This window comes from Squalius cephalus (genome assembly GCF_949319135.1).
Source record: "Squalius cephalus genome assembly, chromosome: 3".
In the NCBI taxonomy this organism is placed as follows: domain Eukaryota; kingdom Metazoa; phylum Chordata; class Actinopteri; order Cypriniformes; family Leuciscidae; genus Squalius; species Squalius cephalus.
The window spans coordinates 60,647,155-60,670,686 of record NC_137124.1 but is presented as its reverse complement, the minus strand read 5'-3'; the positions used below and the strand labels follow the sequence as shown (position 1 = coordinate 60,670,686).

Sequence of the window (23,532 nt, the reverse complement as noted above, 5' to 3'; positions counted from 1 at the left end):
GATATAAACATGCAATTCTGAGATAAAAAGTCATAATTGTGAGATTAAAAAGTCGCAATTACCTTTTTTATTTTTCACTCTGTGGCGGAAACAAGCTTCCATATAAGTGTTCTCTCTAAAGAGGAGTTCTCTTGTAAGAATGATATTAATACCCTCTGTTCTTTACAGAACCCTGAAAGTTTGCCTCTGTGACATTCAGAATGGAAGATATCCCTCTATGGATTTTGGTTGCTAAGGTGCTCGACAATGGTTGCTATGGCGGGGCTAGCAAGTGTTGTGGTGTCTCATGAATGGCTGTTTTCTGCCCTGAGTCAAACTTGTCCTAACCCCATCTCTTTATGAATAATATCTTATCGCCCCCCCCCTAGCGGCGAAACATTGAAATTTTGAAGTGTTTAGAAACTGAAAAATCACGTGACTTTGGCAGTTCCAAGCAAAGGTTTCGAAGCTTCTCAAAGCCTTTTTTCAGGGCCTACTATTGACAGGCTAAATGAACACTTAAGCAGCAAATGTGAATAAAAATTGGCGAGTGGATGAAACTTGGATAGTTTTTTTAGGAATTAATGTGTGGGATGACTCAATGTATTCAGTGACTGTTGATTGTGTTTCAGGGAGTGGGAAGAAGGAAAAGTATTAATATTTGACGACTCGTTCGAGCATGAAGTCTGGCAGGAGGCAGAAACATTCAGACTCATCTTCATCGTGGACGTTTGGCACCCCGAGCTCAGCCAATCACAGAGGCAGACTCTCTCACCCATATAGAGGATAACAGCCAATCACAGACCTCGAAGAGCAGGTCAACAGCCAATCACAGAGGCAGACTCTCTCACCCATATAGAGGATAACAGCCAATCACAGACCTCGACGAGCAGGTCAACAGCCAATCACAGAGGCAGACTCTCTCACCCATATAGAGGATAACAGCCAATCACAGACCTCGAAGAGCAGGTCAACAGCCAATCAGAGCGCTCTCTGCAGTTTTCATAAACCACAGACTTCCAAGGCAATGTGAATGTATAAGTTCTATGAATCATATTGTTTTGAGTTGTGTGTAACATGAGAACATAATCACCTAATATCCAAGATCTTAATTTTGTAAAGCAAATATGATTTGAAATCATGTTTCAGATGGATGTGTTTTTTAGGGCTCAACAGTAATATTAAAGACAGATTTATAGATCATGTGAGATTGAAGGGTTAATTTACACACAGTTATGGGAGAATTAAGAGATCAGAATATGAGAAAGTTGCTTTTGCTGTTTCTAACAGAAAAACTGAGACTTAAGTCATTTTTTTTTATAAAGTTATAGATATGATTGAGCATTGCACTGTATGTTGTGGGTCAAAGTTTGTGTATGTGTGAATATGAATACTTAAATGATCATTAAGAGATAAAAACATCATCACTTCGTGCCTTTTCCCACCATAGAAACTATTAAGGTCAAGAATGAGTCAAAATAAGTGAATATGACATTGTATTTTGCATAATGCATTTCTTTATTTTTCTGGGAATGTTTTCATCAGGGCACATGTTTTATTAACACTACAGATTCTACATGATTTTTTGTTTTGTTTATGTACATGTTTGTTTACATGGCAAATGTTTGTTGTCCATTATAATTCAGTTTGATTGATCATCTCCACGTCACAGTTGTGCAGTTTCAATTTGTAAATTAAATGAAATTAAATAATAATAATGAAATAAATCCAGATTTCCCTAATCAAAGTAATACAGCTGTTCAAAGGCATTGAGTGTTGCAGTGTACTCCGGTTTATAGTTGTAGATCAAGGCTTTCCTCTCCTCCGTCACACTGGGGAAACTGTGCAAACTCTTCCTCGCTGTAAAACAAAGTTATTATTCATAATGTGTTCATTCATTAGACGAGGCAAACACTGTCAATTTTGAGATTTTGTGGCTTCTCATAACGTGTTTTTCAGACGAGTGGACAGAAAACATCCAGAATACACTTTTAACTGCATCTTTTAGTTCATTTTATCAAATATATTTGCATCTGTAGATTTTACTTGCAGTTTATTTGAGTTTATCTTCTCTTCAGTCACACTGACACACACCGAACTTTACAGTTTTATTCTGATCTATATTCTGAAGGTTTTTACACAGGGGTTTGTTCATATGTAATTTTCCTGATTTTATACAACATTTTATTCCTAAAAATAAGGTGAAAATGTATTTATTTTTGGCTGTTGACAGTAGTTGACAGTGATAAAAAGAGAAATCCAAAATCCCCTCTGTAAAAACTTTGACTAATATATATATATATAAGAAACAAGAATTTTGAACCTGGCTTTATCCAATGTTCAGAGTTTTGTTCTAGAAGTATACAAATTGGTGCATATTTAATCAGATAATGGCTCATTTGCATATTTATACATTACATTTCAGAAAACTTATAATACAAAAATTGTTTGCAATTATTAATGTAATCAATCAAGTGGTGAAGTATGGTGATATCTATAAGTAAAAAAAAAATGAGAATTTTTATTTTATTTTTGCCTGTTGACAGTATTTGCTAATTTATGGAGTGATAAAAAGAGAAATCCAAAATCCCCTCTGTAAAAACTTTGAATAATATATATATATATATATATATATATATATATATATATATATATATATATATATATATATATATATATATATATATATATGTAAGGGATAATCCACGGCTAGCCATGCATTAAAGAATTTTAATGCACGACGTAGAGGCGAAGAACCACCCGACGCGAAGCAGAGGGTGGTTGCCTCTACGAAGTGCATTAAAATTCTTTAATGCATGGCTAGCCGTGGATTATCCCGCTTATACCTTGGTTATTTGCCAAGTTAAAAATAAGTTAAAGCTGTAACTGATGTTTACAGTGTAATTTTTTAACAGACGTGTAAAAATGACGGTTATTTCTTAAGTTTAGGCTCGTCAGTTCTTGCACTCCGTCCGCTTTAAATAAAGTAGAGCCATCGGATTGCTTTTATTTGAATGAATTCACATTTATTTAAATTCATTATTAAAAGAGAGAGACAGAGAACTGAAGGAGAAGGAACAGAGAGAGAGAGAGAGAGAGAGAGATGCGTGAACGAGTTAACGTTACCTGTGTGCGTCGATCTCTTCTTTAAAGTCTAGCAGCTACAGTCCCCTCGTTGCTTAAGCCTACCTAAACGTTTTCATATGCGTCTCTCACTCTGCTTGCAAGTGTATCTGTGTTACTATGGTTACCAATGTAGCGGATTAATTTCGAACTGTAATCAAACTGACTGGAACTACCTGTGCATTAAACGGTTTTACTGCACACCTTCCAGCCAATCAGAATCGAGTATTTAAACAGCCCATGGTATAAATATATATATATATATATATAAAAGAAACAAGAATTTTGAACCTGACTTCTGTTCTAAAAATGTATGCAAATTAGTGCATATTTAATTAGATAATGCATAATTTGCATATTCAAACATAACATTTCAAAAAACTTGTAATACAATTTTTTGTTGCAATTATTAATGTAATCAATCAGCTGGTGAAGTATGGTGATCTCGATTGGTTATTTCTGTTCCCTATTCACCAGCGGTGTCTCGCCTTAAAGGAACACTTCACCGTTTTTTGCAATAGGGCTTATTCTCCATCTTTCCTACATTTAGATCGGTGGGCAAACCCAGCCATTAGGGAGGCACAAGCCAGTGCACTCTTAGTGCCGGTCCCAAGCCCGGATAAATGGGGAGGGTTGCGTTAGGAAGGGCATCCAGCGTAAAACATGTGCCAAATCAAATATGCGGGTCACGAATAAGAATTTCATACCGGATCGGTCGAGGCCCGGGTTACCAACGACCGCCTCAGGTATCGTTAGCCATCAGGGTACCGGTGGAAATTGGGCTACTGTTGGCCGAAGGAGGAGGAGGAGAGGAGGAAGACGTCTACAGAGGCGACATGGAAAGGAGAAGTGTAGGAGAGTGGAGGTTCGGGTTGGTACTTTAAATGTTGGCACTATCACTGGTAAAGGGAGAGAGTTAGCTGATATGATGGAGAGGAGAAGGGTAGATATGTTGTGTGTTCAGGAGACCAAGTGGAAAGGGAGTAAGGCCAGAAACATTGGAGGTGGGTTTAAACTGTTCTATCATGGCGTGGATGGAAAGAGAAATGGTGTAGGGGTGATTCTGAAGGAAGAGTACAGTAAGAGTGTAGTGGAGGTGAAGAGAGTTTCTGATAGGGTGATGATCGTGAAGGTGGAAGTTGAAGGGATGATGATAAATGTCATCAGTGCCTATGCTCCACAAGTCGGCTGTGAGATGGAGGAGAAGGAAAGATTCTGGAGTGAATTAGATGAAGTGGTAGATGGTGTACCTAGAAATGAACGATTGGTGATTGGGGCAGACTTTAATGGACATGTAGGTGAGGGGAACAGAGGTGATGAGAAGGTTATGGGTAGGTATGGCCTAAAGGAGAGAAATGTGGAAGGGCAGATGGTGGTAGATTTTGCTAAAAGGATGGAAATGGCAGTGGTGAATACGTATTTTAAAAAGAAGGAGGATCATAGGGTGACCTATAAGAGTGGAGGAAGGTGCACACAGGTGGACTATGTTCTATGTAGGAGATGCAACCTGAAGGAGATTGGAGACTGTAAGGTGTTGGCAGGGGACAGTGTAGCTAGACAGCATCGGATGGTGGTCTGTAGGATGGTTTTGGAGACGAAGAAGAAGAGGAGGAGAGTAAGGACTGAAAGAAGAATAAGATGGTGGAAACTGAAGGAGGAAGACTGTAGTGTGAGGTTCAGGGAAGAGGTCAGACAGAGGCTCGGTGGTGGTGAAGAGGTGCTGGATGATTGGGAAACTACCGCAGGAGTGATGAGGGAGGCAGCTAGAAAGGTACTTGGTGTGACATCTGGAAATAGAAAGGAAGACAAGGAGACGTCACTAGCGGCGCCAGGATTTTGATTGTAGGTGGGCCTCCAGAAAACTGGATGGGCCAGTTAAAATAAGCCAAAAAAAAAAAAAAAAAAACGGGTTCCCCTTCAGCTCCGTTTCAGCGCTTTTCTGCGGCACTGAGGACAGCGACTCATAGCCTATTTAATGCGTAATTAGCACAGGTAAAAAAGAAAAGAAAAACTTAAAAAGGAATTTTTTGTTACTTTTAAAAAAAAATTACAATTTCATTTAATGTATTGTTTAATAAAATTATAGGCCTATTATTTTTAGTTTATTAACAACAGCAACAGCTGTAAAGATGAAGTTGTCGATCGTCAACTCCGTGAACGCGCCAGAGAGAAATGCACATCATGGATTGCATAATCAGAGAGTAGGCCTAGCCTTTTTCTTTTCGTTTTAAATTGTTAAAAATACATTTCAAGCTTTAAGATAGATTTCATGTCTGTGAGGCATATGCTGAGTTTCGTTAAGTTAGGATGAGATGCGCTCCTGTTCACGAGCAATGCAAGTGACCGCGCGGGCGCGCCTCTTATATTGTCTCCTATTTGCTTCATTAAATACAGGCAATTGGTTGATAAAAAAAAAATTAAAATTAAGATACAATTTATACAAAACGAAATTCACTTTAAAAATGGCTTTCTAACTGAATTAAGTGGTCAAAATCATGTCTGACCCGCTCCATGTCTCTCGATATTGCGTATCCTATCTTACTCGTGCGGTTCACTTTTCATAATCAACTTAGATGAAAAAATAACATTATAATATTTTAACAAATATGAAACTAAATGAGCTTGATGGCTACAACACATATAGTAGGCCTACAGACTCTCTATTTGTACAAATTGCTGCACATTAATTTTATTCTGAATTTTGCACACATAAGTTAAAAGGCATTTGTTTGTGCATGCATAGTAAAACATATCTGCAACATTTATCAAGTCCACTGATAATTATGCGTGCATTTATTAATTATTATCTTAATGAATAATGTAACAAGGACGAAGCATGTAAACTGCGTTGTTTGTTTAGAATGGAATGGATCGCAAATAGATCCGAATGAAGAAACGTACAAAACCATAGTAGAAAATGGGTGGGCCCGGACCTAAAATGGGTGGGCCCAGGCCCACCCGGGCCCAATGGTAGCGCCGCGGCTGGGAGACGTGGTGGTGGAATGAGGAAGTGCAGGGGAGCATAAGGGGAAAGAGGTTAACAAAACAGAAGTGGGATCGACAGGGTGATGAGAAAAGTAGGCAGGAGTACAAGGAGATGTGGCAACAGGTAAAGAGGGATGTGGCGAAAGCCAAGGAAAAGGCATACGAGGAGCTGTATGAGAGGTTGAACACTAAGGAAGGAGAAAAGGATTTGTACCGATTGGCCAGGCAGAGAGATCGAGCTGGGAAGGATGTGTTGCAAGTTAGAGCAATAAAGGATGGAGATGGAAATGTGTTGACTAGTGAGGAGAGTTTGTTGAGAAGATGGAGGGAGTATTTTGAGCAGCTGATGAACGAGGAAAATGAATGAGAGAGAAGGTTGGATGATGTGGTGTTAGTAAAGCAGGAAGTGGATAGGATTAGTAAGGAGGAAGTGAGAGCAGCGATTAAGAGGATGAAGAGTGGAAAGTCGGTTGGACCAGATGACATACCGGTAGAAGCATGGAGATGTTTAGGAGAGATGGCAGTGGAGTTTTTAACCAGATTGTTTAACAAGATTTTGGAAGGTGAGAGGATGCCTGAGGAATGGAGAAGGAGTGTGCTGGTACCGATCTTTAAGCATAAGGGAGATGTGCAGGACTGCAGTAACTACAGGGGAATTAAGTTGATCAGTCACACCATGAAGTTATGGGAAAGAGTAGTGGAAGCCAGGCTGAGAGAAGAGGTGACCATCTGTGAGCAACAGTATGGTTTCATGCCGAGGAAGAGCACCACAGATGCCATATTTGCTTTGAGAACGTTGATGGAGAAGTATAGAGAAGGACAGAAGGAGCTGCATTGTGTATTTGTGGATTTAGAGAAAGCGTACGACAGAGTGCCAAGAGAGGAGTTGTGGTATTGTATGAGGAAGTCAGGTGTGTCAGAGAAGTATGTGAGGGTGGTGCAGGACATGTATGAGGACAGTGTGAAGTGTGCAGTAGGAACGACAGACTGGTTCAAGGTGAAGGTTGGACTGCATCAAGGATCGGCCCTGAGCCCTTTTCTGTTTGCAGTGGTGATGGACAGGTTGACGGACGAGGTCAGACAAGAGTCTCCCTGGACGATGATGTTTGCGGATGATATTGTGATTTGTGGTGAGAGTAGTGAGCAGGTTGAGAAGAGCCTGGAGAGGTGGAGGTACGTGCTGGAGAGGAGGGGAATGAAAGTCAGTAGGAGTAAGACATGTGCGTAAATGAGAGGGAGGGCAGTGGAGTGGTGCGGTTACAGGGTGACGAGGTGAAGAAGGTGGAGGAGTTCAGGTACCTGGGGTCAACAGTGCAAAGTAATGGAGAGTGTGTTAGGGAAGTGAAGAAAAGAGTGCAGGCAGGGTGGAGTGGGTGGAGAAGAGTGACAGGAGTGATTTGTGATAGTAGAGTATCTGCAAGAATGAAAGGAAAAGTTTATAGGACTGTGGTGAGACCTGCGATGTTGTATGGATTAGAGACAGTGGCATTGAGTAAAAGGCAGGAGGCGGAGCTGGAGGTAGCAGAGCTGAAGATGTTAAGGTTTTCGTTGGGAGTGACGAGGATGGACAAGATTAGAAATGAGTTTATTAGAGGGACAGCGCATGTTGGACGTTTTGGTGACAAGGTGAGGGAGGCGAGATTGAGATGGTTTGGACATGTGCAGAGGAGGGACATGAATTATATTGGAAGGAGAATGCTGAGGATGGAGCCACCAGGAAGGAGGAAAAGAGGAAGACCAAGGAGGAGGTTCATGGATGTGGTGAGGGAAGACATGCAGGTAGTTGGTGTAAAAGAGGCAGATGTAGAGGACAGGGTGGTATGGAGACGGATGATCCGCTGTGGCGACCCCTAATGGGAGCAGCCGAAAGAAAAAGAAGAAGAAGATCGGTGGGCAAACGCATTTTTGTCTCAGTGCATGCAATGTTTTAGTTTGACAGCGCCACTGCTAGCTTAGCTTAGCATAATGAATAGAATCCTTTGTTGCCAGCTAGCATGTCATGAGTAAAAGTGATAAAAACATTAAAAAAACGAATTACTTCTTGTGGCCTGCGTATTCACAACGAGCTCAAATAGCGATGCAGATTAAGACTAGGCGATTTCCTAGGCAGATACTGACTTGGGACTATATTAGGGGGAAGCACAGGCGAAGCACTGCTACTTGGGCGCAGGGATATCTCACAACACCTGAAACCCCACGACTTCCGTCAACATACCGGCGTGAATAGTAGCCGGCTATTTTTCCTACAGTAGACATAGTGAATGGCGATGAACATGGCGGATTTTGTGAGAGATGAGGAGGGTGACTTCTCAGACAGTCAAGAGCCAGAACCACACCTCTATGAACCAGAGTTTTCCTTATCGATCCGGTACTTTAATGGTATTCTTATCGGTTCTTTTTGTTATATAAAAAAAAAGGGAAAAAAATAATTTAGAACATAATTAATATTGCTTTATATTTTGAAATGTAAAATAAATATCTATAGCAAAAGAAAAAGCAATGCTTTAACAAAACAAATAAAACATGCATGTTATGCAGAAGGGTGCAGGCTTTTGTGCTTTATATACAGAAGACATAGGACACCAAAAACAAAGTACAAACACATGGTCAAACAAAAAAGTATACAATTAAACAAATATACAAATATATATATATATATCCAGTGCTTTAATTTCAGTAATGTCGGCATTACTGTTCAGGAGTAGGCTAATATGGGCTAAAAAGACATCTAATAAAGTGAGATTTCAAATAACACTGCATAGTTTATCATAGATAGATGAAAGCTTATATCATTCAAGAGCTGCGACTGATTCTCTTTGCCTTTTGTTGTTTGATTCACATTAATGGAGCAATCGTCAGCAGGTTTATTAGACTGCTGCCTCTTTAAGACCAAATGCAGATCTAATCATTATTACACATCATATTTTCTCCCAACTATTAACGCCCATACTTAATCCTATTGTATTTGTTATTTCCCCAGTTGTAACCTGGTTTCATTGCTGTGATATCTGAGAGGAATTGGATTTAATAGGACTGCTTAGCTAATCAAATGATCGATCTCCTAACTGGCACTGTATTGTGTGTTGTAACGTAACGTACGTCGGCGACGCGTAACGGCGACCATCAGTAAACGTTATGGATACAAACAATATTTTATATTTTTTATTAAGCTGTTCTTGTCTTTACTAAAATCAAAATTAGGCTAATCAAAGGGAAGAGTGCTCTTACAAATCACGAGGGAGCGATTTGACCACTGATTTTGGCTAACGTAATAGACTCGCTGTTTTAGCTGATGCTGAATCGTCTTTAGCATACAATACATTCATTACAAATGTAACTTTAAGTTAAACGTGTGTTTAAACTACACCTGGGGAAACTCACTTCACCTTCAGAGGCTCTGGGGCAGCTTTTTACAAGTTGGTTGTTTTTACAAGTACAGTTTTTGGATCATCAAAGTTAGGGGGGCAGCTGGGGGGGCAAGGCTCTAGAGAGGGGGGGCACCTGCCCCCCCTTGCCCCCCTGTAGATCCGCCCATGCTTCCCCCCAATATAGTCCCAAGTCAGTCTCTGCCTAGGAAATCGCCTAGTCTTAAAGGGGCATTCCACCCATTTGAACATTGTTTTTTATTTAAAGTGGGTCATATATGTATTCGAAATGTAAAATAAATTTTGAATTTGGTGCCTTCGTGACCGAGGAAAGACAAAAAATAACTTCAGGACGCATTTGTATGAAAGACAACAACTCCCACAATGCACCACATTGCACAGCTCCGCAAGCCACTCCCACTAATCCAGAAAGCCCAAATCACTCTTCCGTCTACAAGGCTAGCTACCACCAGAGCTTGAAATTCATTTCACATTCACACAAAATGTCTAGTTAGTTGGCGAACTCATTAGTGCATTACTCCTCGTTTGTATTTCTTTCGAAAAGGTGAATTATTGCATGGTACCTGGATGTTCAGTCAGAACATATGCGGTGCGAAACTAGGATAGTTCTCAACACAAACGTCCGTGTCCTCGTCTGATTCAGAGATTTCGTCCAGGAGAAATTGTCATCGTTGAAATTCTTTGCCGCAGACGGACTCTATCTCTGTGTTCGTAGCGGTTCGTCGTTGCATAGTGAGATCACCGGCGCCACCAGTCCGCCCTAACTCGAGCCAGTCCGGGCTCCTCGTCCGCGGCGGGCAGGTCTTCTGCCTCGGCTGCTCTTCGCTATAATGCGGCTTGTAAAGGTAGCCACAAACACATGATTCAAGCATCAGACTTCCGAAATCCTCTTCCTCTATATCATATTGAGCACTCTCCTCCGCTATTGTCATTACTTTACATCTGTCTCCACAGCGCCTGTTAGCTTAGCTTCAAACAAGATGGAGGATATTGCTTTCAGTTTCAGAGAGTAGAGTCCCACCCACTGATCTGTAATAGGTCTGTAGCGTGAGCGGGTCCCGCCCCCTGGGAAAGATGAGGAACGAGTGTCTGTAGTCTCAACAGAAATCCCCCCCTCTTACACTTCCTCCTACAATGACGCAAAATTACGATTTTTGCGTCATTGTAGGAGGAAGTGTAAGAGGTAAATAACAGATTTCTCCCGTCTCAGGGGAAAATGAGAGAGTGTTGCACGACCATTCAATAGTATGACTGGGTTTCTAACAATGCAAAGCTTAATGCAAATGGGTGGAGTGTCCCTTTAATCTGCATCGCTATTTGAGCTCGTTGTGAATACGCAGGCCACAAGAAGTAATTAGTTTTTTTTATTTTTTATCACTTTTACTCAGGGCATGCTAGCTGGCAACAAAGGATTCCATTCATTATGCTAAGCTAAGCTAACGGCGGCGCTGCCAAACTAAAACAATGCATGCACTGAGACAAAAATGCGTTTGCCCACCGATCTAAATGTAGGAAAGACGGAGAATAAGCCCTATTTAATAAAACGGTGGAGTGTTCCTTTAAAGGAAGCAAACGGTAAATGAATATAATAAGCAGCGAGTAAACGCAGATTGAGTGTGATACCCTCGCTGATGAAGAAGTGTGTGTTGTAGAGACGCAGATTGAGTGTGATACCCTCGCTGATGAAGAAGTGTGTGTTGTAGAGACACAGATTGAGTGTGATACCCTCGCTGATGAAGAAGTGTGTGTTGTAGAGACACAGATTGAGTGTGATACCCTCGCTGATGAAGAAGTGTGTGTTGTAGAGACACAGATTGAGTGTGATACCCTCGCTGATGAAGAAGTGTGTGTTGTAGAGACGCAGATTGAGTGTGATACCCTCGCTGATGAAGAAGTGTGTGTTGTAGAGACACAGATTGAGTGTGATACCCTCGCTGATGAAGAAGTGTGCGCTGTAGAAGCCGGTCTCAATGGCTCGGCCCGAGTGCGGGATATGCGGAAGTCTCCACTCAAACACATTTTTCTCCGGATGCCATTGAGTCGCGTAGATGGGGAAATCATACGCTGTGAAAACACACGAGAGATGGTTGTGAAAACAACATCATATCTGCTATATATTCTATAAAGGTTTTAAAAAAAACACACACGACACACACTACCAGTCAAACGTTTGGGATCTGTACGATTTTAATGTTTTTTTAAAGAAGTCTCTTCTGCTCATCAAGATTATCAATCGGCAATCCACTGATATTCCTGCCGTCCCGGGTGTCAAATGTTGAATTCTCTGTCGAATTTGAACCACTGAATTTATGGAAGCGAATTAAAATGGAGCGAAAATAGCCTGTCGAATATTATAGGTTGTATTTTTAAACAGAATGAACATTTTGGAAGTGAAATCTGAAAGGTGAATATGGATTATTGAATTTTTAATAATGAAAATGTGTGTGAAATGTTTTGAATTGAAATATTCACAGCTTAAATATACAATTTGTTGAATTTCAACCCATTAAAATACAAGCAGGTGCAAGTAGCTTTTTTGTTTCAGAAACATTTGTCATTATTTTACTTCCATGGACTTCTTTTAAAAAGATTAAAAATCGAACCGATCCCAAACTTTTGACTGGTGAAGAGAAGAATATATATCTGATTATTATAATTATTTCACTCACCTTCCATTGTGGACACAAACTCGTTCTGTCCGTCAGAGTTTGTGCTCAAAACCCTGTAGAAGCTCTTCAGTTTCTCACTCTTCGTGAAGCTCTGAAATAAACATTTCACTTCATCCAGCAAAAATAAAAAAATAGTTTGAATTGAACAGGTATTCATAACCTGAGATATGTCTATAAACATGTCTTTGTTTTGTACGTTGCAGTTTTAACTCTTTCCCGCCATTGACTGAATTTTCCAGCAATTCATGTTATCACTGTTATACAGTAGGGGGCGCTGTTCATACACAGTTAAATGAGGTGCACTTCGGTCATTTTTGACGGAAAAATGTCTTATTTTTTTATTGGAATGATACAAAACTTGCTAAAGGTTTTGGCACTTGTTTTGTGAACACAAAACAACACTCACGGACATGATTCGAACAGGTTAAATGGTCTGTAAACTACAGTCACACTTGTGCTCCTCGCGGTCAAACATGAGCGCATTATAAACGAATGAGACGAGTTTCCTCTAGTGGAAGCGTTTGGTACTGCAGCCGAACACACTCTCACTGAAAGCTCATTTACTGAGATATCAGCCTCAAATTTTTAATGCAACTTGTTAAGATTTATGGCTTTGATTTTCTCTCAGTTTTAGAGTAAAACGTGATTTTGAAAATACATATTTCATATACAAATTTTAAATGGTATTTTTGCATTTTTCATAAACATAAGCATAAAATTCTGTAACTTTTTGTGCTTTAAAGCATTCAAGATTTACCACAGTTTAAGTTAAAAATTACATTTTCAGGTCTATGCTCAAAAAGTGAAGAAACGGATTATAAATACAGTGAAAATATAATTTAGTACCATAAAATCCCCTAAAAATACTAAATATTAAATAAAAAACGTTATCGAACTAAAATATAGTACTGTAGTAATCTTTTAGTTATGACTGCCTTTCTATTAATGTCCTACAGGCGGAGGACAACACTCATTACAGAGATATAATTATACAACATATTGATGGTTATTGATATTTTTGGGTTAAAGGAAAATGATGTTTGAGATGGCTTTAAAAACGCAGATATCAAGGCTGTCTTACCTTGAAGAAATCGTGTAACACAAAAGATGCAATAGACAAACAAATTAGATAGATCACAGTCTACTTAATTTAGCTAGCTAGCAGCCAATAGCATAAATAGGCTAGTCAGCTATCCAACGAATAGGCTATCAAACTGAAGCAATTGTAAATCATCCAAAATAAATGCCATGATCGCTAGATTTTATACAGGAGTTAGTCTAATGAGTTGTAAATGGTGATCAGCAACTTGAAAACAGAAGGCTCAATGTTAACAATATTTGGGAGAGCCAAACCCATGAATCTAATAGTAGTCACTGAACAATAAACTGTGTTTTTAACATAATATCTTACATACATTATATATTTTTTATTTTGATAACATTTAATCTTCAGTTTATAAACGTAAAGGTGCAGTGTGTAAGTTTTAGCGCATCTAGTGGTGAGTTTGTGAACTGCACCCAACAGAAGTTACGGTGGCCGACAGGAAGTGATGTCGTCGTCTGAGACAGCAGAGAGTAGTTAAGCAATGAGGTTTCTTTACAAAGATCAATTAAGAAATTAGGTTTACTTAATTATTCAATAAAGCAATATGTTATTGTGAATATTATTGTTACTTGATCATCATTGTGTCAGTGTTTTATTCGCTGACTTTAGCTGAAGCTTCTTTACACGAAGAACAACATAGTGAGGAAACGTGTTTGTCCGTTCAGGGCCACCGTAGAAACATGTCGATGTAAGCGGACCCGCGGTGTGTGTGGAGAGAAATGCTCATTCTAAGCTTCATTATGTAAGGTCTTTATACACCACTGAAAACATAGTTATGAATATGATATTGCATTTCTGTCAACAGATCCTCCTGAATATTACACACTGCACCTTTAATCAGAAGCCAGAGATGAAGGGTTATCAGCTGAATGGTGAAGAGTAATGATTGTTACCTCAGTCGTAATACTCCACTTATGAGAGTTTACTGTGAGCCGTTCGGTTGCCAGAGATTTCAGAAGCTCCTCTGGAAACTCTTTGAACAGTCGACCGTCTCTGACATCTAAACCGCATCGGATGAAAACAGTACGTATATTTATGCATTTATCATGATAACATCAAGACTTAATAAGCTCACTTATTTGGAAACAAAAAATATTCATCACTTTTCTGAGTAATTGATACTAGCCGCACTGCAGCGGTACCATACCATGGTAATAACGTACTGACGCAACCTCGGTTCCCTGAGAGTAATGGGAACGAGTATTGCGTCTGCTAGACGCTATGGGAACCCATTTCAAAACGCTGTGCTATAAGCTGACGACGAAGTGAAGCCCGAGGCTTATAGTAGAACTAAAAGTCAAAATCCAACGGGGACCGGACCAATGTTGGAGCACACAAAGGGATACCTAGAGGTTTGTGCCCTTCAGAGGCCAAGATCTCCTAAATAGAAAGGACTCGTGCCTGCAGAGCCGGCACATCCAAGTTATAATATCTTACAAATGTGGACGATGAAGACCAAGCGGCCGCCGCACAAATGTCTTCAATTGGTACGCCACTGGACCATGCCCACGAAGAGGCCATGCCCCCTTGTGGAATGGGCCCTGACGCCTATGGGGCATTGAAGGCCCACTGAGGTGTAGGCTATAGAGATAGTGTCCACTATCCATCGTGACAATCTCTGCTTCGTGAACGGGAGCCCTTTGGTGCGGCCGCCGAAGCATTCAAAGAGCTGTTCCGACTGTCTAAATAAACTCTGAGAGCTCTAACAGGGCAGAGTAAACTCAATTCTCTATCGTCTTCCGATAGGGGAAGGGCCGATAGCGAAATGACCTGGGCTCTGAACGGAGTCGAGTGCACCTTGGGTGCATAGCCATGTCTTGGTTTGAGGACGACTTTGGAGTCGTTGGGCCCAAACTCAAGGCAGGAAGCGTTCATGGAGAGCACTTGTAAATCGCCCACTCGCTTGACCGATGATAGGGCTAGCAAGAGTGCGGTCTTGAGTGAAAGAGGCTTTAAGTCAGCCAACTGAAGCGACTCGAAAGAGGGTCCCTTAAGGGCCCTGAGGACCATAGATAAGTCCCAGGCGGGTATAGAGGGAGGTCGAGGCCGGTTAAGCCTCTTGGCCCCTTTGAGGAAGCGCACGTTCCTTCCCAAGGATTGGCCGGCCACAGGAGCATGGAAGGCTGCTATGGCCGCCATGTATACTTTGAGCGTGGAGGGGGTACAGCCCGCGTCCAGCAGCTCTTGAAGAAATGTAAGTACCAGTGGTACTTCACACGAGTAGGGGTCTAGGCTCCGAGCTGCACACCGGTGAAAACTGAACATTTAAGGGCGTAGAGTGTAACAGTATGAAACGTTACCAGTGTTTTTATTGTTTTTCCTCTGGCTATTGAGTAAAAATTTGTATCTGGGTTTAACTTAATACCACTACAAGCCACTAGAGGGCACTAGTGCAAGAGGGCTACCAGATATAAACCTGGAAAAACCCATGAACAAGTCAGTTCAGTTTGGTAGAAGGGAACCTCATGGTTAACTTTTATGCTACCTGCTAGATGTTGGAAGTCCATTTCTGAGAACTCGTAGAGTTTGTGCTCAAATGTGAGTATTGTTTAACTGTATATTGATGTATTTGAAATGAATTATGTCTGATGTTATGTTTTGCTTTCTTTGGTAGAAAGGACTTTTTCATTATCAGTCATTATCATCATTGGACCAACACAACTCTTGTTGTGCTCTATTGCACTATGTTCTATGTTTGGAGGATCCGCTATACATCTCTGAGAAACGAGAGTTAGGGATCTGGGGGTTACCATACTGTAGCCATTGACTAACTTCACCTCACCTTCATTTTGGATTATTGGAGTATATCATTGCGTCGCTCTCAAATAACCTTGTGGATTTAAACTCATCTCAGCTCATCTCATCATCATCTCTGCTCATCTAAAGACTGGTCATTGACGTTAAGTTTCATTTATTATTTTGTCACACCAACTCAGAGATAAAGACTGTTTGTTTCAGTATATTTGTTTATTGTTGGAGGAATTATATAGTATGCACTTATGGAATAAAAAAGGGAAAAAGGAATATTTGTTGAATGAAGTGGTTTTATTTTTCAGTACTGGTCAAATTTCTGTTGAACCTCCTCAGTGTAACACCTAAAAAAAGGGGTTGTTGCAAGAGGCGTCTCGTTGACGGAGCCCTAGCGCTTCGGACTCTTTCTGGGAGGTCCCCGGATACCCGTTGAGGGTCCATACATGGAGGGCCCACAAGTCGGGACGGGGAACCATGCTTGGGTCCGCCAGAGAGGGGTCTGCCTGACTATATAAGCGGCCCATTTCGCCATAGGAATCAGGTTAGATTGACTGAAGCGACAGCACCTGAACGTGGAGCTTAATAGCACGGCCGTCTACGCAATACTCGTTCCCGTTACTCTCAGGGAACCGAGGTTACGTCAGTAACCCTTTCGAGAACGGTTCACTCGTGTTTTGTCTGCTAGACACTATGGGAACCCATTTCAAAACGGCGTGCTATTAGCTGACGACTTCGCTCTGAACTACCGTCTGGGGCTGTGGAGCCCGAGGCTTATAGTAGAACTAAAAGTCAAAATCCAACGGGGACCGGACCAATGTCGGAGCCCACAAAGGGATACCTAGAGGTTTGGGCCCTTCAGGGGAAGGGACTCGTGCCTGCAGAGCCGGCACATCCAAGTTATAAAATCTTACAAATGTGGACGGTGAAGACCAAGACCAAGACCAATCTTCAATTGGTACGCCACTGGACCATGCCCACGAAGAGGCCATGCCCCCATGAAATGGGCCCTGACGCCTATGAGGCATTGAAGGCCATGTCTTGGTTTGAGGACGACTCTGGAGTCATTAGGCCCAAACTCAAGGCAGGAACCATTCATGGAGAGCGCTTGTAAATCACCCACTCGCTTGACCGATGCTAGGGCTAGCAAGAGTGCGGTCTTGAGCAAAAGAGGCTTTAAGTCAGCCAACTGAAATAAAAATTTTAGAGAAATTTGCTCTTTAGGAATTGCTCTTTATAAAGGATACTATTCGGGAAACGGCAAATCAGCAGATGACGGCACTCAAAATCAGCTAAGAGGTGAGCCGTCGCTGAAGGAGATTAAATCTGATTCCTATGGTGAAATGGGCCGCTTATATAGTCAGCAGCCACGGGTACCATTTTGGCGGGTATCGGCACGTGCGAGGCGGGAAGCGCCCTGATAGGTTCGCGCCCTCACCGATTCGCCATAGGTTCGTGCAGTTCCTGCAGCCCAGCCAATCAGCACGCTATACAGCTCTGCACTGTGCTGGCTGTGCAGCTGCACTGCGTTTTAAATTAACGCTTCAATATTCCTGAGGAAAGGAGTTTTCCCATAGTGTCTAGCAGACGCAATACGAGTGAACCGTTCTCGAAAGGGAACTTCACAGTACGTCATTGAGTAACAAGTAATCCATTTTTGTGAAATGTATCACTGGTAGTAAACTGATAATAAACATTAACCATCATGTAACTTTATCCAGTGTTCTTCTTACCGTCAGTGAAGTTCAGGGGCAGAGCGACTCCTCTAGTGTTTGTCTGGGAAAGGAGCGACTCGCCGCTGGTTAGCAGTAGGAGCATCTCGAACCCTAAACAGGTTCCCCATACTGGGAAATAATCCCCCTTTGAATTGGCCTGTTAACACACAGAGATACTGTAGGGATGCACTGATATAAAAATTTTGCCCGATACGATACTTTATGGGCCCTATTTTAACAATCTGAAACGCAAGTATCAAGCGCGAAACGCAAGTAACTTTGTGGGCGGGTCTCGGGCGCTGTTGCTATTATACCGGAGGGATAAATGACTCTTGCAAATCTAAAATGTGTTGGTCTGAAGTCGCTTCATTACTCATAGGTGTGGTTTGGGCGTAACGTGAAATAAACCAATCAGAGCGACATCTCACATTCCCTTTAAGAGCAGGCGCGCTTGTTCCATGGCGGATTGCTATTATAACGGCGGATTTGCCAGGAGCGGTTCACAGCCGAGGAGACCGGCGTTCTCGTCAGGGCCGTAAAACACAGAGAAGTGACATTGGGGATGGAGAAACACACCCAGATTAGCTTCGGTTAAACAGGCGTATGATAAATTGGGTAAATGTGTAAGCTAGATTTATGCCTATTTTTCACATCTTCATGGACACAACAATGATTTCCCTCGTGTGGTAATATTTTTCCTTGTAATAATGTATGATTTTCTAAAATTGAGAACTGCTTTGTCTGTGTGTAGATGAGAGAAGCAAAGTGTATGCGCATTGTGCACACGCTACATTGATTATGGCCAAGCATGCGCCCTTAAAATAGCGTCTGAATAACATGCGCCGCTGACTTTAGACGAGGTTTCTCCTGGTCAGTGGCGGAATTGTTTTCTGAAACTGCAAAATAGCACCAGGGAACGTTTGCGCCGGAACACGCCTCCTCTTTTCCCTGAACCGCCCCCGGGAGCGCAAGTTCATTCCCTAATTTACCGACGTGCGTCTGTGGAGGGACAAGTCCGCTGTGCGCGGGTGCAAGATAGGGCCCTGAATTTGAAAGCCGATAACCGATATATTGGCTGAGAAATCTGATTCAAAGTTTTTATATAATTTTTTAAAGCCTGAAAAACAAAAGTCTCACCATTAATATCCACGTCTCAAACACACAATTATAATGTTCTCATGATCATTTTATGTAGCCGACATGACACACTTGCGCATGTTTTTCTTTTTTGATTCCAATCATATTTCAAGCAATTCAAAACCATCATGTTGAACAGTGCGCATCTGAAGTGTCTCAGCTGAAGGAAATAATTTTTTATTATAAATATAAAAAAATATTTTCGGCCGAAATATCGTGCATCCCTAGATACTGCAATGGAAAATTAAAATACCACAACATTTTGTATTGCATATACAGAGTGCAAGACTGACACAGACCTCGAGAGCGAGCCTGTAGAAAATGGTGGCGGTTTTGGAATATCCGGATGATTGTAAACTGGCGGAGCCTCCAGGGAACAAGACTCTAGAGAGAGAGGAAATATACTTTAATTGTGATATATTTATGTTTAATATGGAAATGTTTTTTTCCCCTTTTATTTATCTATATGTTTGTATATATGTCTATTGCTCTGCCAATATTGTGCTATTTCATGCCAATAAAGCTCATCTGAATTGAATGAGAGAGAGAGAGAGAGAGAGAGAGAGAGAGAGAGAGAGAGAGAGAGAGAGAGAGAGAGAGAGAGAGAGAGAGAGAGAGAGAGAGAGAGAGAGAGAGAAAGAGAGAGAGAGAGAGAGAGAGAGAGAGGGGGGTGGGGGTGGGGGGGTGGGGGGGTTCGTACAGAAACTGTAAAAAGAAATTCCAGGACTTTTCAAGCACTACTTTTTTGGTTTTCAAGGACCTCAATCAGAGATCGCACTTATAAAACAATATCTTTAGGAATTTTTAAACTCAAATTACATACATAAGGTATCCAAAATACAACGTATTTAATAATATATATTAAATACAAAATTTATAATGGCTATTATTGTTCAATAAATAATATTTTACATTATAATGTTGGTGTACTTGGTCTCAAAAACACGTCTGATGGGGGTTTATCAGTGTTAATATTGCCTGAAAAGATTGTATTTCTGTTTAAAAAAAAAAAAAAAAATCATATATATTGTATTGAAATAAGTCAAGCACTTTTCAAGAACCTTTTTTGTAAATATGGCTGTTTTCAAGGGTTTTCCAGGAAAAACTCAAATTCAAGTACTTTAAGCACGTTGTACGAACCCTGGAGAGAGTCTCTGATTCCTCACTGTAATCACGTCTTTAACACAGATTTACAGTATAACAGATTTACTCACCCATTTATGGAGTTAAACAGCCTTTTGTACTCATCCTCAGTCCTGTTGATCCTACAGAACATTAAAATAAACTACATGAGAAACTTCAGTGCTGATTCAGTAACTGATCAGAGTATAGCCTACTACAATACAGTCGCCATTAGTGCAGGTTACGACCAAAACGCAAATGAAATAACCTTATAATTCTTAAAAGTATGTTTTTATGAAATATAATATGAATGAAATTTACAAAACGCAAATGAAATAACCTTCTAATTTGCAGCAAACGACCTGAACAACACCGGCTGCGTCCCAAATCACACACTCTCTTGAGCAGTCATTTAAAAAGTATGTTTTTATGAAATATATTATGAATATATACATTTGTTATGTTGTCATAATCATGTGACTTCACTGTCATTTATAAATGCCCTCCCATGGCCTCATGGGATAGTAAAGTGTCCATCATACACACACTTCAGAATCTCACTAGGTTTTTAAGAATATATATAACTAGGAAGTTATATCCCAACATCTTCTGATCTCTGCTTTGAAGAAGGAAAAAGTTCCCTACAGTCTTCAAATAGTGCAAACAACTTAAGCAAAATATCCATGTTCTTGGAAGAAAATTAGAATTCTTGTTCAATCAAATTATTTTACCTGATCTAATCTAATATAAATAACACTAATAAATAAATTCACTAATAAATAAATAAAATTTTCTGTTGTCATCAGATTTTGTAGACAAAAAAACAATGCCTTCACAAAATTAGAAGAAGACAGAGTGAGAAAGAGCAAAGACAGGTTAAAGCCCATTCAACATTGCAAACATTGATTCAAAGTTCTAGAAAGCCAGCGGGTAAATTATTATATATAGAATATTTAGCAGACAGTTTTTCACACTTTAACTCCTGTAAATATATTTCCCATTATAATCAATTGCCTTAGTTGATACTATCTATGTATAACATACATCATATTTCTAATATTTTAATAAGACCATATTAACATTATACATAATAAAAAGGTAATATGCTATAAATTATCTAAATGAGTTCTAATCTAAATGAATAGTACCTTAGGTTACAAGGTGGCTAAAGGCACACCCTAAGAAACATTTGATTTTCACTACTCCCATAGTGTATGATTGCAGACAAGTATGTTTAAAAATGGATGAGCAACAAATTTTGTGTGAAAATAAATCATAAAGGTTGTTTGTTAGTTTAAAAATGTATGAGGTGGCAAGGAGGTACACACGGGGTAAAACCAGCACGGTACAAAAGACACACAGTATTGATACAAATACTTTAGCTAAATTAAAATGCTTTTAATAATGCACGAGTTGAAACTTGTTCAAAACAATCACTTCAGCAAAGTTTATACAATTTTTTGGGGGGATATTTTGATAAATTAAATAATTAATGTTTGTTCAATCAAAAAATAAAGTAACAAAATTATTTTAAAAACTAAAAGATTCTTGAGATCTTTGGATTTAAATTGCTACATAAGTCTAAACCGTTTTAAAAAACATAAAATATTAGATCAAATTAGTACAGAATCGACTTTGCCGCGATCAAGTCAAGGATCAGCCAAATTTCCAAGTCCATCATCAAAAGCGTTTATGAAAAGAAGTGCTGAGCTGAATTTGTGCCATCGAGAGGTCTAAAAGAGAATTAAGTCAAATGTGCATTTTACCCCGGTGTGACTTTATAACTGTTATAACCTACTATCATTTCAATTTGCACTGTAACTGTATAATATTAAATTAAATGTCTAATACTTCCATTTAAGATGAGGCAGCTCAGAGAGAGCCCACTGAGCATCAGCCAAATCAGACAGTTAAACTGGCTGACAGTAAATAAATATGCTAGAGTGTGATAAGAAAGACAGACATTTAATTATTTAATTGGAAGAATAATTATAACAACATAAATTGATTTAGCACTAAATCCTAATTGTAATCTAATTGCCCATGATTATAAAAGAGTTGTTATTAATTCTCTATATTAAGATGATACTGCCTCAGAGTCAAACTCCTTATAGTGCCCCTTTTTTGGTTTAAGCCACTGCCCCTCAAAATGTCTGTGCACGGCCCTGGGATTCACACACACACTGATTTTGCCTTTTGATTTTAGGGAAGTATGCGATTGCGGACTAGGACTGCACGGTTTGGGGAAAATGTCGTATTGCGATTATTAAGGTCAATATTGCGATATAATAAACACATGGTTTCATGAGTCAACTTGCTTGGTTCTCAGGGAAATTGCACACACTTACACCAAAAATGATCCACAGATGAGTTTATAAAGCATATGTTACATCATGCTTAATGTCCGTTTATCTCGACAGAATGTTCAAAATCTTATTTTCATTAACATACATATGTTCTTATTTATTATTCTATTTATTTTATCCTATTGTACTATTGAGACAATAACAAGTTTGCTGTAATGCAAAGATGTCATTATTTAATTTAGTAAAAAAAAATTTTTTTTAATTCTAAAACACTGCATTTAGCTGTCATTGCTTGAATTGAGAAACACACATTTCCGCATTATCACTAATCTGTGCAATTTCCCTGAGAACCAAGCAAGTTGACTCATTATTATATCGCAATATTGACCTCAATAATCGCAATATGACATTTTCCCCAAATCGTGCAGCCCTAGTCGCAATGTAATTTTATATAGGCTACCAAGAATAAAAGCCACATTTTTTATGTTTATGTACATTGTTGAATTCCCAATTTCCCCATGGGAATAATAAAGTAATCAATCAATCAAAAACTCACATCACCGGAATCACGCGCGCGCCCGCGGACTCCAGGAACTTGACGTACGACGCCGCGATAAACGCGTTTCTCGGAGGCGTCGCGTTAAACACGTCCTGCGCGAGAACACCTGGACAAGGGCAACAGGTTTAAAGAGAATACAGTGGTTTAAAACTCTCATGCACAGTACTTAATACAACTTTTCAACTCACCGATTATTGGTCTATCGTTCATACCTGTCAACACTCCCGTTTTTCCCGGGTGTCTCCCGTTTTTTAGCCCTATCTCCCGGACCCCTCCCGGTTTGTTATTTCTCCAGGGAAACTCCCGTAATTTGCATGGCCCAAACTCCTTTATGAATAATCGGACCAATATGTTTGTCTAATGTTGACCAGTTGCCAGATGTTGTATTAAATGCATTATATTCACACAATCCACACACCATACAATTTCAACCCGTTTGCCACCTCAACCTGGCAACCTATAATCCAGTTGCGCAGTCGCGGAAAGTATAACCCGAAAGCGAGTCGATAGACATGGCAGGTGAAGGCAGGGCCGGTGTAGTGCCGAATTTCTACCCCCGCCAAATTATTACCCCCCTAGTATTGGTAGGTTTAGATTAGTTGTGGGGGAGGGGGAGGGGTTAGGATTAGGGGTGGGGTTAGGATTAGGCAATCAGGTATTGACTTCAACGAGGGGGGTAATCATTTGGCAGGGAGTCG

At 40.2% G+C, this 23,532-nt stretch overlaps 3 protein-coding genes across 3 annotated transcripts in view; 2 read left to right on the top strand and 1 right to left on the bottom strand.

Annotated features, from left to right (window-relative positions):
* The window catches only part of unm_hu7910 (un-named hu7910), a 78,205-nt gene extending 76,459 nt beyond the window's left edge, over positions 1 to 1,746 (top strand). The window contains exon 18 of the mRNA XM_079864988.1: positions 1,652 to 1,746. The gene's annotated coding sequence lies outside the window, so the exon portion shown is untranslated. The remainder of the gene's footprint in view (positions 1 to 1,651) is intronic.
* sdcbp (syndecan binding protein (syntenin)) overlaps positions 1 to 23,532 on the top strand; it is a 261,455-nt gene that overhangs the window by 89,005 nt on the left and 148,918 nt on the right. The gene's annotated exons all lie outside the window — the stretch shown is intronic.
* Positions 1,619 to 23,044, bottom strand: LOC307155288 (gamma-glutamyl hydrolase-like; the record flags this gene model as incomplete). The annotated part of the gene is made up of 9 exons (XM_079865848.1): positions 1,619 to 1,839; positions 11,097 to 11,537; positions 12,143 to 12,233; positions 14,141 to 14,247; positions 17,729 to 17,867; positions 19,147 to 19,231; positions 20,062 to 20,112; positions 22,832 to 22,940; positions 23,023 to 23,044. 9 exons carry the CDS (start codon positions 23,042 to 23,044, stop codon positions 1,718 to 1,720), a joined length of 1,167 nt encoding a protein of 388 aa, XP_079721974.1. The 3' UTR covers positions 1,619 to 1,717.